This window comes from Dendronephthya gigantea, unplaced genomic scaffold (genome assembly GCF_004324835.1).
Source record: "Dendronephthya gigantea isolate DGI-Jeju-01 unplaced genomic scaffold, DenGig_1.0 000027F, whole genome shotgun sequence".
NCBI lineage: Eukaryota > Metazoa > Cnidaria > Anthozoa > Malacalcyonacea > Nephtheidae > Dendronephthya > Dendronephthya gigantea.
In genome coordinates, this window is record NW_021163037.1 from 1,765,773 (window position 1) to 1,783,785 (window position 18,013).

At 38.2% G+C, this 18,013-nt stretch overlaps 1 protein-coding gene and 1 long non-coding RNA gene across 7 annotated transcripts; both read left to right on the forward strand.

Moving 5' to 3' along the window:
• Positions 1-386: 386 nt before the first annotated feature.
• LOC114523495 lies at positions 387-5,386 on the forward strand. 5 transcript variants are annotated; one of them, XR_003687026.1, is made up of 6 exons: positions 387-451; positions 1,306-1,437; positions 2,289-2,420; positions 3,345-3,426; positions 4,280-4,411; positions 5,329-5,386. It is a non-coding gene; the product is annotated as an uncharacterized LOC114523495 (long non-coding RNA). The 5 variants fall into 5 exon arrangements; XR_003687024.1 differs by having other exon boundaries at positions 1,356-1,437; XR_003687028.1 differs by having other exon boundaries at positions 1,356-1,437; positions 4,330-4,411.
• Positions 5,387-6,314: 928 nt separating this feature from the next.
• LOC114523474 (probable cadmium-transporting ATPase) lies at positions 6,315-17,978 on the forward strand. Of its 2 annotated transcripts, XM_028544409.1 has the most exons (6): positions 6,315-6,393; positions 7,322-7,403; positions 12,579-13,765; positions 14,020-14,607; positions 16,041-16,649; positions 17,130-17,978. In XM_028544409.1, exons 4-6 carry the CDS (start codon positions 14,287-14,289, stop codon positions 17,550-17,552), a joined length of 1,353 nt encoding a protein of 450 aa, XP_028400210.1. In that variant the 5' UTR covers positions 6,315-6,393; positions 7,322-7,403; positions 12,579-13,765; positions 14,020-14,286; the 3' UTR covers positions 17,553-17,978. The 2 variants fall into 2 exon arrangements, with proteins under 2 accessions (XP_028400210.1, XP_028400209.1); XM_028544408.1 differs by lacking the exons at positions 16,041-16,649; positions 17,130-17,978 and having other exon boundaries at positions 14,020-14,382.
• Positions 17,979-18,013: the final 35 nt, after the last annotated feature.

The following is an 18,013-nucleotide window of genomic DNA, read 5'->3' on the forward strand; positions in this document are numbered from 1 at the left end:
AGAATATAAAACTTACGAACATAACGAACATTCCAGAACGAATATTACCCCTGCGATATCTATTTATATATCAGTTATTAGTGCCGAATTGTATTCAATGTTGAATCTTAGACACTGCATGTGTCTGAATACACTCACTAATTGATCCCAATCCTTCTGCGAACACTAAAGCTAGCCGATTAACACTATCATACCCCCATTTAATATGGAGACGGTAGTATAATAATTGTCTCACTCTTCAAGTGAGGTGGCTGCTACCCAAATTTCTTTTTACTCGGCAAAACTTGTCTCGAGATATAACAAGTTAACAAGGTCTGGCGTTTCTCGAACTGGGTCGTTCACGATTCAATGACGCATATTAAATTACAGATCGATCATAAAGTGGAGCTACAACTTTCAAGCAACGACGACAGGACTCCATATTGCACTTAAATTTATACCAAAGGCGAAGGTTGGTACGATTAAGAAAAATATTATTTCTATTATAGTATATGCTCGCGATTGGTACAACTTCATCGACATTCCTGAAACCGTGGTTATATAGTTCAAATCCCACAGAGGACTATAAATCCTTCGTTTTTGCTTAGAATTTCTACTTGAGTTGTTCTCAGATTCATACGGCTATAACTAAGAGATATGAAATAAAAAGCTCACTCATTCAAGATAACATTGAAATTCCGCAAGCCGTTATCAATAAATGAAAACGATTCCATATGTACCCTTGCATGGACTTCAACTTTTGGGCATGGTGGAAAACGCGGGTAGCGGACTACGGATTAAGGACTACGGCAAGAAACACAAAAATACCACCGAAACGTTTTTTTTCGTTTGTGCGCATTGCGATTTTTTCGCAGGCACATCCCCCTTAATCTTTTCCCAGTGTCTATATGATTTTTTTTTTATTCCACATTTCATATTGTGTTTACGAAACATTTTTTTAAAAAAATAGTCTCCAAAATATAATTTAGAATATAAAACTTACGAACATAACGAACATTCCAGAACGAATATTACCCCTGCGATATCTATTTATATATGAGTTATTAGTGCCGAATTGTATTCAATGTTGAATCTTAGACACTGCATGTGGTCATTGAATACACTCACTAATTGATCCCAATCCTTCTGCGAACACTAACCAGCTAGCCGATTAACACTATCATACCCCAGTCATTTAATATGGAGACGGTAGTATAATAATTGTCTCACTCTTCAAGTGAGGTGGCTGCTACCCAAATTTCTTTTTACTCGGCAAAACTTGTCTCGAGATATTATAACAAGTTAACAAGGTCTGGCGGTTTCTAGGAATGTCGAACTGTGTCGTTCACGATTCAATGACGCATATGAAATTACAGATCGATCATAAAGTGAAGCTACAACTTTCAAGCAACGACGACAGGACTCCATATTGCACTTAAATTTATACCAAAGGCGAAGGTTGGTACAATTAAGAAAAATATTATTTCTATTATAGTATATGCTCGCGATTGGTACAACTTCATCGACATTCCTGAAACCGTGGTTATATAGTTCAAATCCCACAGAGGACTATAAATCCTTCGTTTTTGCTTAGAATTTCTACTTGAGTTGTTCTCAGATTCATACGGCTATAACTAAGAGATATGAAATAAAAAGCTAACTCATTCAAGATAACATTGAAATTCCGCAAGCCGTTATCAATAAATGAAAACGATTCCATATGTACCCTTGCATGGACTTCAACTTTTGGGCATAGTGGAAAACGCGGGTAGCGGACTACGGATTACGGACTACGGCAAGAAACACAAAAATACCACCGAAACGTTTTTTTTCGTTTGTGCGCATTGCGATTTTTTCGCAGGCACATCCCCCTTAATCTTTTCCCAGTGTCTATATGATTTTTTTTTTATTCCACTTTTCATATTGTGTTTACGAAACATTTTTTTAAAAAAAGTCTCCAAAATATAATTTAGAATATAAAACTTACGAACATAACGAACATTCCAGAACGAATATTACCCCTGCGATATCTATTTATATATGAGTTATTAGTGCCGAATTGTATTCAATGTTGAACTTAGACACTGCATGTGGTCATTGAATACACTCACTAATTGATCCCAATCCTTCTGCGAACACTAACCAGCTAGCCGATTAACACTATCATACCCCAGTCATTTAATATGGAGACGGTAGTATAATAATTGTCTCACTCTTCAAGTGAGGTGGCTGCTACCCAAATTTCTTTTTACTCGGCAAAACTTGTCTCGAGATATTATAACAAGTTAACAAGGTCTGGCGGTTTCTAGGAATGTCGAACTGTGTCGTTCACGATTCAATGACGCATATGAAATTACAGATCGATCATAAAGTGAAGCTACAACTTTCAAGCAACGACGACAGGACTCCATATTGCACTTAAATTTATACCAAAGGCGAAGGTTGGTACAATTAAGAAAAATATTATTTCTATTATAGTATATGCTCGCGATTGGTACAACTTCATTGACATTCCTGAAACCGTGGTTGTATAGTTCAAATCGCACAGAGGACTATAAATCCTTCGTTTTTGCTTAGAATTTCTACTTGAGTTGTTCTCAGATTCATACGGCTATAACTAAGATATATGAAATAAAAAGCTCACTCATTCAAGATAACATTGAAATTCCGCAAGCCGTTATCAATAAATGAAAACGATTCCATATGTACCCTTGCATGGACTTCAACTTTTGGGCATGGTGGAAAACGCGGGTAGCCGACTACGGATTACGGACTACGGCAACAAACACAAAAATACCACCAAAACATTTCTTTCGTTTGTGCGCATTGCGATTTTTTCGCAGGCACATCCCCCTTAATCTATTTCCAGTGTCTATATGATTTTTGTTTGATTCCACATTCCATATTGTGTTTACGAAACATTTTTTTAAAAAAATAGTCTCCAAAATGTAATTTAGAATATAAAACTTACGAACATAACGAACATTCCAGGACGAATATTACCCCTGCGATATCTATTTATATATGAGTTATTAGTGCCGAATTGTGAACTTTCATTCAATGTTGAATCTTAGACACTGCATGTGGTCATTGAATGCACAATTCTTTAACATTAAAACTTGATCCCAATCCTTCCGCGAACACTAACCAGCTAGCCGATTAACACTATCATACCCCAGTCATTTAACATGGAGACGGTAGTAATAATTGTCTCACTCTTCAAGTGAGGTGGCTGCTACCCAAATTTCCTTTTACTCGGCAAAACTTGTCTCGAGATATTATAACAAGTTAACAAGGTCTGGCGGTTTCTAGGAATGTCGAACTGTGTCGTTCACGATTCAATGCGGACGCATATTAAATTACAGATCGATCATAAAGTGAAGCTACAACTTTCAAGCAACGACGACAGGACTCCATATTGCACTTAAATTTATACCAAAGGCGAAGGTTGGTACAATTAAGAAAAATATTATTTCTATTATAGTATATGCTCGCGATTGGTACAACTTCATTGACATTCCTGAAACCGTGGTTATATAGTTCAAATCCCACAGAGGACTATAAATCCTTCGTTTTTGCTTAGAATTTCTACTTGAGTTGTTCTCAGATTCATACGGCTATAACTAAGATATATGAAATAAAAAGCTCACTCATTCAAGATAACATTGAAATTCCGCAAGCCGTTATCAATAAATGAAAACGATTCCATATGTACCCTTGCATGGACTTCAACTTTTGGGCATGGTGGAAAACGCGGGTAGCGGACTACGGATTACGGACTACGGCAAGAAACACAAAAATACCACCGAAACGTTTTTTTTCGTTTGTGCGCATTGCGATTTTTTCGCAGGCACATCCCCCTTAATCTTTTCCCAGTGTCTATATGATTTTTTTTTATTCCACATTTCATATTGTGTTTACGAAACATTTTTTTAAAAAAATAGTCTCCAAAATATAATTTAGAATATAAAACTTACGAACATAACGAACATTCCAGAACGAATATTACCCCTGCGATATCTATTTATATATGAGTTATTAGTGCCGAATTGTATTCAATGTTGAATCTTAGACACTGCATGTGGTCATTGAATACACTCACTAATTGATCCCAATCCTTCTGCGAACACTAACCAGCTAGCCGATTAACACTATCATACCCCAGTCATTTAATATGGAGACGGTAGTATAATAATTGTCTCACTCTTCAAGTGAGGTGGCTGCTACCCAAATTTCTTTTTACTCGGCAAAACTTGTCTCGAGATATTATAACAAGTTAACAAGGTCTGGCGGTTTCTAGGAATGTCGAACTGTGTCGTTCACGATTCAATGACGTATATGAAATTACAGATCGATCATAAAGTGAAGCTACAACTTTCAAGCAACGACGACAGGACTCCATATTGCACTTAAATTTATACCAAAGGCGAAGGTTGGTACAATTAAGAAAAATATTATTTCTATTATAGTATATGCTCGCGATTGGTACAACTTCATTGACATTCCTGAAACCGTGGTTATATAGTTCAAATCCCACAGAGGACTATAAATCCTTCGTTTTTGCTTAGAATTTCTACTTGAGTTGTTCTCAGATTCATACGGCTATAACTAAGATATATGAAATAAAAAGCTCACTCATTCAAGATAACATTGAAATTCCGCAAGCCGTTATCAATAAATGAAAACGATTCCATATGTACCCTTGCATGGACTTCAACTTTTGGGCATGGTGGAAAACGCGGGTAGCCGACTACGGATTACGGACTACGGCAACAAACACAAAAATACCACCAAACATTTTTTTTGTGCGCATTGCGATTTTTTCGCAGGCACATCCCCCTTAATCTTTTCCAGTGTCTATATGATTTTTGTTTGATTCCACATTCATATTGTGTTTACGAAACATTTTTTTAAAAAAATAGTCTCCAAAATGTAATTTAGAATATAAAACTTACGAACATAACGAACATTCCAGGACGAATATTACCCCTGCGATATCTATTTATATATGAGTTATTAGTGCCGAATTGTGAACTTTCATTCAATGTTGAATCTTAGACACTGCATGTGGTCATTGAATGCACAATTCTTTAACATTAAAACTTGATCCCAATCCTTCCGCGAACACTAACCAGCTAGCCGATTAACACTATCATACCCCAGTCATTTAACATGGAGACGGTAGTAATAATTGTCTCACTCTTCAAGTGAGGTGGCTGCTACCCAAATTTCCTTTTACTCGGCAAAACTTGTCTCGAGATATTATAACAAGTTAACAAGGTCTGGCGGTTTCTAGGAATGTCGAACTGTGTCGTTCACGATTCAATGCGGACGCATATTAAATTACAGATCGATCATAAAGTGAAGCTACAACTTTCAAGCAACGACGACAGGACTCCATATTGCACTTAAATTTATACCAAAGGCGAAGGTTGGTACAATTAAGAAAAATATTATTTCTATTATAGTATATGTTCGCGATTGGTACAACTCCATTGACATTCCTGAAACCGTGGTTATATATATAGTTCAAATCCTGCAGAGGACTATAAATCCTTCGTTTCTGCTTAAAATTTCTACTTAAGTTGTTCTCAGATACATACGGCTATAACTAAGAGATATGAAATAAAAAGCTCACTCATACAAGATAACATTGAAATTCCGCAAGCCGTTATCAATAAATGAAAACGATTCCATATGTACCCTTGCATGGACTTCAACTTTTGGGCATGGTGGAAAACGCGGGTAGCGGACTACGGATTACGGACTACGGCAAGAAACACAAAAATACCACCGAAACGTTTTTTTTCGTTTGTGCGCATTGCGATTTTTTCGCAGGCACATCCCCCTTAATCTTTTCCCAGTGTCTATATGATTTTTTTTATTCCACATTTCATATTGTGTTTACGAAACATTTTTTAAAAAAATAGTCTCCAAAATGTAATTTAGAATATAAAACTTACGAACATAACGAACATTCCAGAACGAATATTACCCCTGCGATATCTATTTATATATGAGTTATTAGTGCCGAATTGTATTCAATGTTGAATCTTAGACACTGCATGTGGTCATTGAATACACTCACTAATTGATCCCAATCCTTCTGCGAACACTAACCAGCTAGCCGATTAACACTATCATACCCCAGTCATTTAATATGGAGACGGTAGTATAATGTCTCACTCTTCAAGTGAGGTGGCTGCTACCCAAATTTCTTTTTACTCGGCAAAACTTGTCTCGAGATATTATAACAAGTTAACAAGGTCTGGCGGTTTCTAGGAATGTCGAACTTTGTCGTTAACGATTCAATGACGCATATTAATTTACAGATTGATCATAAAGTGAAGCTACAATTTTCAAGCAAGGACGACAGGACTCCATATTGCACTTAAATTTATACCAAAGGCGAAGGTTGGTACAATTAAGAAAAATATTATTTCTATTATAGTATATGCTCGCGATTGGTACAACTTCATTGACATTCCTGAAACCGTGGTTATATAGTTCAAATCCCACAGAGGACTATAAATCCTTCGTTTTTGCTTAGAATTTCTACTTGAGTTGTTCTCAGATTCATACGGCTATAACTAAGATATATGAAATAAAAAGCTCACTCATTCAAGATAACATTGAAATTCCGCAAGCCGTTATCAATAAATGAAAACGATTCCATATGTACCCTTGCATGGACTTCAACTTTTGGGCATGGTGGAAAACGCGGGTAGCCGACTACGGATTACGGACTACGGCAACAAACACAAAAATACCACCAAAACATTTTTTTTCGTTTGTGCGCATTGCGATTTTTTCGCAGGCACATCCCCCTTAATCTTTTTCCAGTGTTTATATGATTTTTGTTTGATTCCACATTCCATATTGTGTTTACGAAACATTTTTTTAAAAAAATAGTCTCCAAAATGTAATTTAGAATATAAAACTTACGAACATAACGAACATTCCAGAACGAATATTACCCCTGCGATATCTATTTATATATGAGTTATTAGTGCCGAATTGTGAACTTTCATTCAATGTTGAATCTTAGACACTGCATGTGGTCATTGAATACACAATTCTTTAACATCAAAACTTGATCCCAATCCTTCTGCGAACACTAACCAGCTAGCCGATTAACACTATCATATCCCAGTCATTTAACATGGAGATGGTAGTAATAATTGTCTCACTCTTCAAGTGAGATGGCTGCTACCCAAATTTCGTTATACTTGGCAGAACTTGTCTCGAGATATTATAACAAGTTAACAAGGTCTGGCGGTTTTTAGGAATGTCCAACTGTGTCGTTCACGATTCAATGACGCATATTGTATATACATTACAGATCGATCATAAAGTGAAGCTACAATTTTCAAGCAACGACGACAGGACTCCATATTGCACTTAAATTTATACCAAAGGAAAAGGTTGGTACGATTAAGAAAAATACTATTCATATTATAGTATATGCCCGCGATTGGTACAACTTCATTGACATTAAGTAATTTAGCTTGTAGGTACACCACGTAAATATTTAATAATGCAAAGCTTTGTTCGGTCCGTTAACCCGGGCCTTCACCAGGGCAATTACCTTAATACACATTCACACGTCACTTAAATATCACGTTAGTCGTGATTTGTTAGCTCACGCCATTAATTAAACGGTTTACTTATGAAAAAGAAAAAGTTCTAATTAATGCGCGTGTCCTAGACAAGTATTCAGCAAGCAGACATTGAAAAGAGCACGCCACGTATTATTGCGTGGCTTACCCTCTTGGGCGATAGTTTGATGTTTATAAATTTCAATAGATTCTCTCATTTTACGAGACCCGGTATACTTACTCGCTAAAATGCTTGCATCTTTCCATTTAATGCGATGATTATAAATCCACGCATGGTGAGCTACAGCAGACTTATCCAGTTTACCTTTCTCGCAGTTCGTCTTATGTTCTTTTAGACGTTTGAGAGATTTCTACCGGTCTCTCCAATGTAAACCAAACCACACTCACATGAAATGCGGTACACACCAGGTTTCTGAAGTTCATCGACGCCAACCTTGTGCGTGTAAAGAGCACAATACCAACAGGGTAAGCCACTCAATAATACGTGGCGTGTTCTTTTCAATGTCTGCTAGCTAAATACTTGTCTAGAACACGCGCATTAATTAGAACTATTTCTTTTTCATAAGTGAAACCGTTTAATTAATGGCGTGAGCTAACAAATCACGACTAACGTGATACCTAAGTAACGTGTGAATGTGTATTCAGGTAATTGCACTGATGAAGGCACGGGTTAACGGACCGAAAGCTTTGCATTATTAAATACTTACGTGGTGTACCTACAAGCTAAATTACTAATCGATTGTCACCATGCAAACATTCAAGAATATTATTCATTGACATTCTTGAAACCGTAGTTATCATGATAGTTCAAATCCCGAAGAGGACTCTGAATTCTTCGTTTTTGCTTAGAATTTCTACTTGAGTTTTTCTTAGATTCATACGGCTATAGCTAAGAGATATGAAAAAAAGCTCACTCATACAAGATAACATTGAAATTCTACAAGCCGTTTTCGATCAAGGAAAACGGTTGCAAAATATGTACAAAACACAGGTAGCGGGCTACGGATTACAGACTACGGCAAAAAACACAAAAACATCACCAAAATATAGCTTGAGTTGAGAAAAATACTATAAGCTTAATCGCTAGTGTTACAATCCGGAAATTAATAAATATTTCTATTAACTTGAAACCGCAGTGCAGCTGTCAAATTTATATCAAATTAAAAGGTGACGACAACCGGAAAGGTGATGAACTCGTCTTTGGAATTTCGTTATTTTCTTCGTTATTTTTTATCCTGTCGTCTTTTAACCGTTATAATTCTAGAAGTTACTATCGCAAGGAACGTGCTGCCGTGGAAACTGGAAGCTAATTTGATTCTCATAAGTTAGTACGTTGGGGAACATGACCGTCATTGTATGGCGTTGTCATTGGTAGAATTAGTGACGCATACAGTCACATCAAAGAATATTAGATATCTGAGAGATAAGTTAGATAGATAAATTTTTTATGAGTAACGTCATGACATCAGCGTATGTCTATTTTACTGTGTGATCTATATAACACAATACACGGGGTTTTTTTATATTCAAGAAAAATTCTTGTATTATAAAATTCTTTTAACAATATCATTAACATATTTTCACAATAAGTAGTATTTTTTTTCTATCAGAAGTCCGCCTTTGAGAACTTATGTCAAATATCATTTTACTGAAGAAAGTTAAAGTTACACATACAACTTAGCATCAAGTGTGGTATAACAACTGCCTAAAATAGACAAAACACTTCTCGACGTTTCGTACATTTGATACATTAATTAAATTAGTTAACATGACACATCACATGACACATCACATATGGCATCACATCACATTACATTTATTTACTGACCTAAGATTGCGCATCACAGACATCACAACACATCACAATACAATAGAGAATTCTACTTACTACGTACATCAACAATTAACACTGAATGTATGTATATTGTGCAAAGTGCTACTAAATACCGCCCGGGAGTGCCCGAGAGCAGCTGAGAGCGCCCGAGAGCAGCTGACTGTTAAAAACATCTTAAATATCATGTTCCACATAGCTTCCTGCGGGGGCGGCCCTTCAGCAGTTTTCGTTGCCGGGGCTGGTTGAAAATCACTTTAAACATTGTTTTTGTCGAAAAAAAGAGTTAAAAATCTTCAAAAGGGGTCACACATAGATTTATTCACCCTTGCGTACTCTCCTGGTGCTCTCGGGCACTCCCGGGCGGTATTTAGTAAGACCGTTTTGAATATGCCTTCGCGTGGCTGTTGTTGAATACATCAACCACGCAAACAAATATATTTATATTTCTTCACAAGGCTGTTGAATATTTAAGGCTGTTGAATATACCTTCGTATGGCTTTTGAATTACTTGAATACTTAGCGATACGGCTGTTGCATATTTCACCTTAAGGCTGTTGAATCTGCCTTCGTATGGCTGTTGAATACTTAGCGATACGGCTGCTGAATATTTAGCATAACATCACCACACAAACGAATATATTTAAATGCCTTCACACGGCTGTTGAATATGCCTTCGTATGGCTTTTGAATACTTATCACCACACAAATAAATATATTTATATGCCTTCACGCGGCTGTTGAATCTGCCTTCCTATGGCTGTTGAATATGCCTTCGTTTGGTTTTTGAATACTTATCACCACAAAAATGAATATATTTAAATGCCTTCACACGGCTGTTGAATATGCCTTTGTATTGCTGTTGAATACTTAGCAATATGGCTGTTAAAAACTGCTTCCCAGGCTGCGTACACAATAAAAAGTCTGACGCCCCCCTCATTTTACAAACTTAAATTCTTAATGAGCTCTCTGGAAATGGACAGACATATCCCAAAGCAGAAAGCAGATCGAGGTTTATGCAGTGAACTCTAAAAAGACTGGAACGATAACTTGGCCGCCATTTTTGAAGCCAGCACTGATGGCCGCCATGAAGGCCAAGGGTTGAAATTACACTACCAAAAAAACGCCGGCTTTTATACACAAATCCATCTCATCTGATCATGAATAAAAGCTTAAAACAAGGATTGACACTTAGATTTTACTAAAAAACAAGTTTTATGAACGTGAAAAGGTGCACACCTATTTCTTTTGCGAGTTGAAGGCGAAGTTTTTTTCCGGCCTGTTCAAATTCTTTAAATATTTCAAGTACAAAGCTGGTACCTCGCCGGTTTTTACAGTAAGATGATGCGGATTACTTAGGTCTATCCAAAAAGGGTAAATTCGTTGTTTAAAGTTGAAGTGGTCAAATAAAAATTGCACTTTTCTGGCAATTTTTTGCCAAAAAATACGATTTTTACGGAATTCTCACTCAGGCTTGATTTGCTCGCGCGGCTCCCGCCTTAATCAGCAAATTATATTCAAATCGGCTTCATCCAATGACTAGTCTTTATTGTTGAGTTATCGTTCCAGTCTTATTAGAGTTCGTTGGGTTTATGTCGACAATACATAACTTGGCCGGGGACTGGGCACGAGAAAGTAAGAACGTCATAAAGCGTCAAGAATCATAGAGATTATAAATAACACTAGAGGAGGTATTGGTATCAAAAACATCAGTCGACAAAGGGAGCGTTATAATGGGGGCAAATTCAAGTCCCGGATGCTAAGTCAGGCGCTGATTGGCTAGATCAATGCCTCCTTAGCAACCACATTAGCAACAACTAAAATTTGCATTAAAAAAAATTATATTCGTTTTTTAGGTCGCTTTGCCGGTTTTTAAGGAAAAACAGTGCTTTTTGGAACTGGTTTTACTACCTTAAACTTCCTGAGATGATATTTTAGGGGGAAAAACATTTAGAGATAGAAAAAACCCCGTTAAAAACGACATATTTTGGCCTCGGACATCGTGAATGAGTGAACATCCGGGACTTGGATGCCCCCATTAGCATAGAAACCCAATAAATATTTTTGAAATAATAAGTAAATAGTCCAGTTACGTTGCGCGTTGTTTTAAAGAATCTATTTCTCTGAATCTACCTGATCTCGATACTGCATCGATATATTTTTCCACTATGTTTATGCCTGGTGTGAGTAATTTGTTGTAATTTGCAAAAAAACGTCAACAAGGAGCACTCACTTAAGTTAAGATATCGCTCCTTTCTTAGTAAATTTAATGAGATTTGAAAATACCTTAATACAGAACATCAAATTAAACTTTTAATAAACATTTTTCACTCAAAATACGGGGAAATAGCCCGGAAAATATATGAATGGCGGCCCATGACTGAAGTTCTTACTCCCGATATAATATATAGAAAGCTCCGTGGACGCAGGTACTTCGCTCATGCAAGTGTAAGCAGAGCGCATAGGTACTCTGGAAACGAGGTTCATTTATTTGTTATACATGTTTAAACGTCTTTCTCAGCAAAGTTGAGCAAACGAATAACCTCAGTTCTTTGCCTCTAGAGCAAGATAACTGACGCGGTTTTCATGTTTCTAAAAAATAGCAACTTTCCACCATTGGATTTGACTGGTCTTGGTAATACGTTAACTAGAAAAGACTCCTGGTCATTTCAAACGATAGAAATAATTTCCTAGGCTAGCTAATTTCCTGGAGATTTTCAGCAAAAGCATAATATTACACAACAATTTCATTTCATAAAACACTTTATAATCAACAAAGCCTATGTGGCTTTAAAATATAACAAACAAGCCTTCTCAAGCATTCCTATGCAGCGAACGATTAAATCTCTTACAAACAATATATTTACTGTGATTGTGATGTCATTTTTTGTAAAAGTTTATGGTCACATTTGCTCCGGCAAAAGCCCCAGTCGCAGAGTTAAATTTGAATTTCTAAAGAAAGGAATAATATATAATAACTTGAAATTTACATAGCGGGCAAAATCGTCAGGCTGGCTACGCCACTGAGAACTACGATTTTGCTACCCAAGATGAAGTTTTATACAACCGGTCCGAGGATGATGAAAAAACGCAACCAAGGTATCGAACTTATAATAAAGCACCTAACTTTACTGGGTTTTTCTTTACAGCAACACGTTAGCTCAAAGAAAAAGAAAAATGCCAATTCCGCTTTTTACTGAAGGCGAATATAAAAAAAGCTTGAAACATGTCCAGCCATCTTTCGAAAACGATGATAAACCACAAAGGTGCCCAAAAAGTAATGTTATTCCTCAAAACCATACGCATTCCAGATTTCCTCCAACCAAGGAATCGCATCCTATTACCATACCAACTCACAACCAGATTGCTCTGCACGAGAAGAAATTTTATTTCCCCCACTTTAATGTTAAATGCCACGCCTTTAATTGGCACAAGGAAGCGGAAACAGCATCCTTCCTCGCTGAGAATATAAAAAACCATTGCTTTGAGGAACCACATCACGACCATAAACATTACCATAAACACGAATACCACCATCAGGCAGGCGGTGAAAAAGACAACGAGGTTGGCTGCAAGGACATTTTTTGCCAAGGACCTGAAGAAGATCTCGAATTCGTGCTAGATGACGCCGAAGAGCTCAATTTCGTTGTTAAGGGCAACGACGGCGTGATTATCCACGAGACAGCGCTGCAGACGACGAAGGTTAGATTGCAGAATATTTGTTGTCACAAGGAAGCGCGTATCGTCCAGGAGGAGCTCGGCAAACTTCCAGGAATCAATACCATACGAGTTAATGTCCTAGGTCGTGTAGCATATATCTCTCACGATCCAGACAAAGTCAGACCCATCGATCTGGTGGAGTCATTGAACAAACGTCACCTTGGGACATCCATTGTGGAAGCAGGGGAAGAAAAAGAGATTAAACAAGGCTTCCCAAAAGAGTTGAAGATCCTCCTTGTAATTCTAGCAGTACAAGCCGTTCTGCTTAGTATTGCACTTGGAGCTATGTTTTCTCACAAGGCCTGGTATATGTGGGTAGCAATCGCTCAGATCTGTTTCGGGATGTTGCCGGTGTTGAAAAAATGCTATCACGCAGTCAGTCGGATGCAGATCGATTTGAATGTCCTCATTACTGTGGCGGTAATTGGTATCTTGGGTATTCGGCAGTGGATCGAAGGTGCGGCTGTGGTGTTCATCTTTATTCTGGCGAACCTTTTGCAGCAGTATTGCTTCTATCGTGTCCACAATACTATCTCAAGTCTCATGCTCGCTCAGCCATCCAAAGCAGTTATGGCGTGTACAGGAGAGCTAGTTGATGTTGAAGATGTTTCAATTGGTACGTATTGGTGACGAGGAACTGATGTCAGTTCTTTTTTTTAACAGTATGGTTTCACCGTTAAGTGATATTATATTTTTCTTAGTCATACATTTCATGCAAAATAATTAATAATTTTGTGATGGAAATGCTCGTTAATTAAATCAATCAATTAATTTGAAAAAAATTAGTTTGAGAGAATTAAAGTCTGAGTATCAACCACTTCCGTTTTGAATTTCATGATACATTATACCATTATACACTATCTCGTGTAGGTTCAATAATAGCGATCCGACAAGGTGAACTCATTCCTCTGGACGGGGTAGTGGTGAAAGGTAGCGCGTCTGTGGACGAGAGGAAACTTGATCTCCGGCGAGGCTGCACCGGTGGAAAAAACTTTGAAGTCCCAAGCGTACAGCGGCACAGTTATCCAACATGGCTACCTCGAGTTAGAGACAACCTCCTCGACTTCATCATCGACGATTTCAAAAATAGCTGCGTTGATTGAAGAAGCGCAACTAAATGTCTCACCGACCGAACAAATGATGAATCAATTCGCCAGCTATTATACTCCACTGGTTGTGCTTCTTGCTGCCATAGTCTTTCTCGTACCCTTTATATTACATCTTTCCGGCGCATACGCCGGAAGCATTGAAACGTGGGGGGAACGAGCGCTCATAGTGTTGGTCACAGCTTGTCCATGCGCCCTTCTAATGGCAACTCCAGTTCTTGTTATCTGTGGAATAAGTGGAGGCGCTCGACTTGGCACACTGATTAAAGGAGGCACGTTTTTAGAAGCTCTTTCTCAAATCAAATTTCTTGCATTTGATAAAACGGGAACTCTTACCGAAGGAAAATTCAAGGTTGGGGTGAATAAGATCATTATGTTTGAGACATTAATTTAGCGATTGCGTCATGCAGTCAGACGGTCGCCAGCGGATCTATTATAGATGTTATTAAAAGTTGCATTAGAATGCTCGAGGTCAGCCGCGTCCCCGGCGCGGGTTTTTTGTTTTAATAAAATGCGTAGTTTTTGTCTCGCGGAAGGACACGCGCGAAGCAACAGCGACGGAAGGCGGGCGCGTTGCCTGGTTAGGATAAGATGCATCAAATCTACGACGCGGACGTCAGAAGTAATATATACTACTCCAATTTTCACAGTTTCACAAAAGGGATGAAATTTATGGACTCTTTTTGATAAACGAAGTCAGAGCCGTATGTAAAACAAATTGATACTGTTTTTATAACACTAGTAGCAGTTTACATGTCACGTCCACGTCGTAGATTTGGTGCATTTTCAGGCGCACAATAGGGAGAAATAGGTAGCAGTTACACGATACCGAATTAGTAGCGTATCGGATTACTTTCCATATCAGATAGGCGTTGCAGTTACATGCGGATATAGTTATCTGGTGAAAATCACTCCGCTCTGAGGGTGACATGAAAAATGATCCAGTACATTTCTGTTTCCGTGTTACAGATCGTTCTAATCCGGTATATAATAGGTTTGGCGGAGAAACCTAGGACATTTTTTTTTAATTTTTGCTCCCCTTCGTTTTCCGCGTTTTGTTTGAATTTTTGAATGAATCCGGTTTCGTGTAATCAAGAGGCAAATCCAATACCATCATTACCATGCATATGTATATCGAATCAACGTAGATAATCCGATTCAAAAACTAATTTGGTATCGTGTCATGACTAGCCTTAGCATGAGGACGTGGACGTCAATGACGACATATAAAAAAAGCGAAAAAATGGCGTGGCATGCCCATATATAGGGCTACATTCCACTGTCGCGTTTTTACACATGTGTGTACGTACGTAAACACACACAAATATTAAGACGTTTTAAGTTGATGTAAATTTTATATTGGACGAACACATCAAATCATGAACAGAATCCAACCCTATGCATATTAAATCGTTGATTTCATAACTATCATTTACCGATTTAAATGATTTTAAACTTTTACGTGCGTATACGTAGCTACGTACAAAAAACACGACAGTGGAAAGCAATCCATAGAGGAATCACGCCATTTATTCGCCATTTTCACGTTTCACAAGACTTCACAGACTTCGTTTCACAAAGTTAATTTCTTCAACCATTGTTCTTGAACCTTCCACAGGTTTGTAAAAGGTTGCTAAATCTGCAAATCTCACTTTTCGACACATTTTCGGTGGTTCAAGCCGCCCGGATGTCGGTGCAAATCAGTAGGATCGATTAGTCATTGATAATTAAAAGTTCTTTTTGGTTGCCCGAAACAGGCTAAACATCCTTTTTTTTTATCCCGAGGTTGTTGACGTTGTGGCTGTAAATAAAGACGAAGAGCATGAGGTGATGCGGTGGGCGGCTGCGCTGGAGAGCAGGTCGAGTCATCCATTAGCGGCAGCCGTCGTAACAAAGTTCACAGGAGAGTGCATCGCCGACTTCGTGAATGATGTTGAAGCGATTCAACTGCCTAATGTCAGCAATTTTGGCACGATGGAAGGCCAAGGTATATCTGGAATTGTCGAAGGTCACATGATACACATTGGCAACCAGGCAATGCTGAATAAGCTGAAGGTGAAGCTAACTCCAGAGTTCGAAAACGAGTACGACCGGCTGTCCTGCGAGAGCAAAACCGTTGTGTTCGTCTGCGTTGACGATGAACTCGCGCTCATGATGTCATTGGCCGATATCATACGCGAAGAGTCCCATACCACTATCAGATGGCTTCAAGATCTGGGTGTGCATCTGGTTATGTTGACCGGTGACTCAAAGGAGACGGCAACAGCAGTACAGAAGCAACTCAAATTAGACTCGTGCATCTCCGAGATGAAACCAGATGAAAAGCTTAAATGGATCACGAATATTAAGGAGGAATTCGAACACACTGACAGCAAGCGTTGCCGTTGTGGAGGGGTGAGTTTTGGGAGTAACTAGGAAATAATAGTAATACAGATAACTACTTGTAAGGATAGGATAAAAGGAAGAGTTAAAATTTGAGCGTATCGATCGTAAAGGCGTTAAAAATCGGTAGGATAAGAAATATATTCGAAAGAATGTATAACAAAAACATTCGTTCAGATTTTAAACCGTTGGAAAATCTGTGCGCATTGTCTATATAATGGGAAGGGTGGAAGAAAAGAAGGTAAAGTTACAACAGTTATAAGCACTTAAAGCAAACTCAACGACATACACAAAGTATCCATGGCTATATGTCCCAGATAATGCCTAACGCAATGGTAAAAGGCAGCGTGCTATGACCCTATAATTAGGCCTGAATATTTGCGCAAGTTTATTTCCAACATATCATCCACTATAGTGCGCACGATTGCGGCTTCGAAATCCGTCACCTTCACAAATCGATCACGTCAAGAATTCACGCTATTTGCTTTTCAGCAAAAGATTCCGGTGGTCGGGATGGTCGGTGATGGCGTTAACGATGGGCCAGCCTTGGCAACAGCCGACGTGGGCATTGCTATGGCGGCAGGTGGGTCCGCATTGGCCGTGGAAGCCGCAGGGGTTGCCATCATGACCAACAGCGTGTTGAAAGTGCCTGAAATGATTTGTTTGAGTCGATTTTGCCGCCGTCTTATTATCGAGAACATCGTGCTGGCAATCTTTCTCAAACTTGTTTTCGTTCTGGTAGCGGTAATGGGTTACGTGCAGCTTTGGATGGCGGTGGTTGCTGATCTGGCTGGTCTTCTTCTGGTTATCCTCAACGGACTGAGACCCTTGTCATGGAAACCTCCGAGATCAGATGCAGCGGCGCAGCGGCAGGAGCGTAATAAACCGGCCAACGAATATAAGGGGACTCCGTGAAAAGGACAAACAGAGCTTGTCAGATCAAGAATACGTTGTAGATGCTCGAATCTGATTGAAAACTTTCTAGTTAGCTATTTTTAATGAGTAATTATATATCCTATAAAAGTATAGCCAAAATTGAATGACTTCAATCCTGATTTTCTATTAATTCCAAAGACACCTGCATGGGGCCAGTTGTTCTGAAAGCAACTTAGGTTATATAACCCTGGGTTAAAGCAAATCTTTACAACAATTTTCTTAGTTAAATGTCATAAATATTTACTGGACTGAAAAAAAGCCATATTTTGTAAGGAACAGCGGCTCAGAAGCACTTAAACCAAAACAGTGGATTGAAATTTAAAACCGTCGGTTTGTCTTAAACTGTTCATTTACTATATATTACAATAGTATATAATATTATACCATATATATTACAAAGTATAATAGAAAAAAATTGAACTTTAAAATTTTTGGGAGAT

Bases quoted from the DNA above. Each gene is read 5' to 3' on its own strand.
- LOC114523474 (XM_028544408.1), top strand. From the start codon at position 12,607: ATGCCAATTCCGCTTTTTACTGAAGGCGAATATAAAAAAAGCTTGAAA. The intron at 13,766-14,019 runs GTACGTATTGGT...TATCTCGTGTAG, and splicing joins TGTTGAAGATGTTTCAATTG to GTTCAATAATAGCGATCCGA.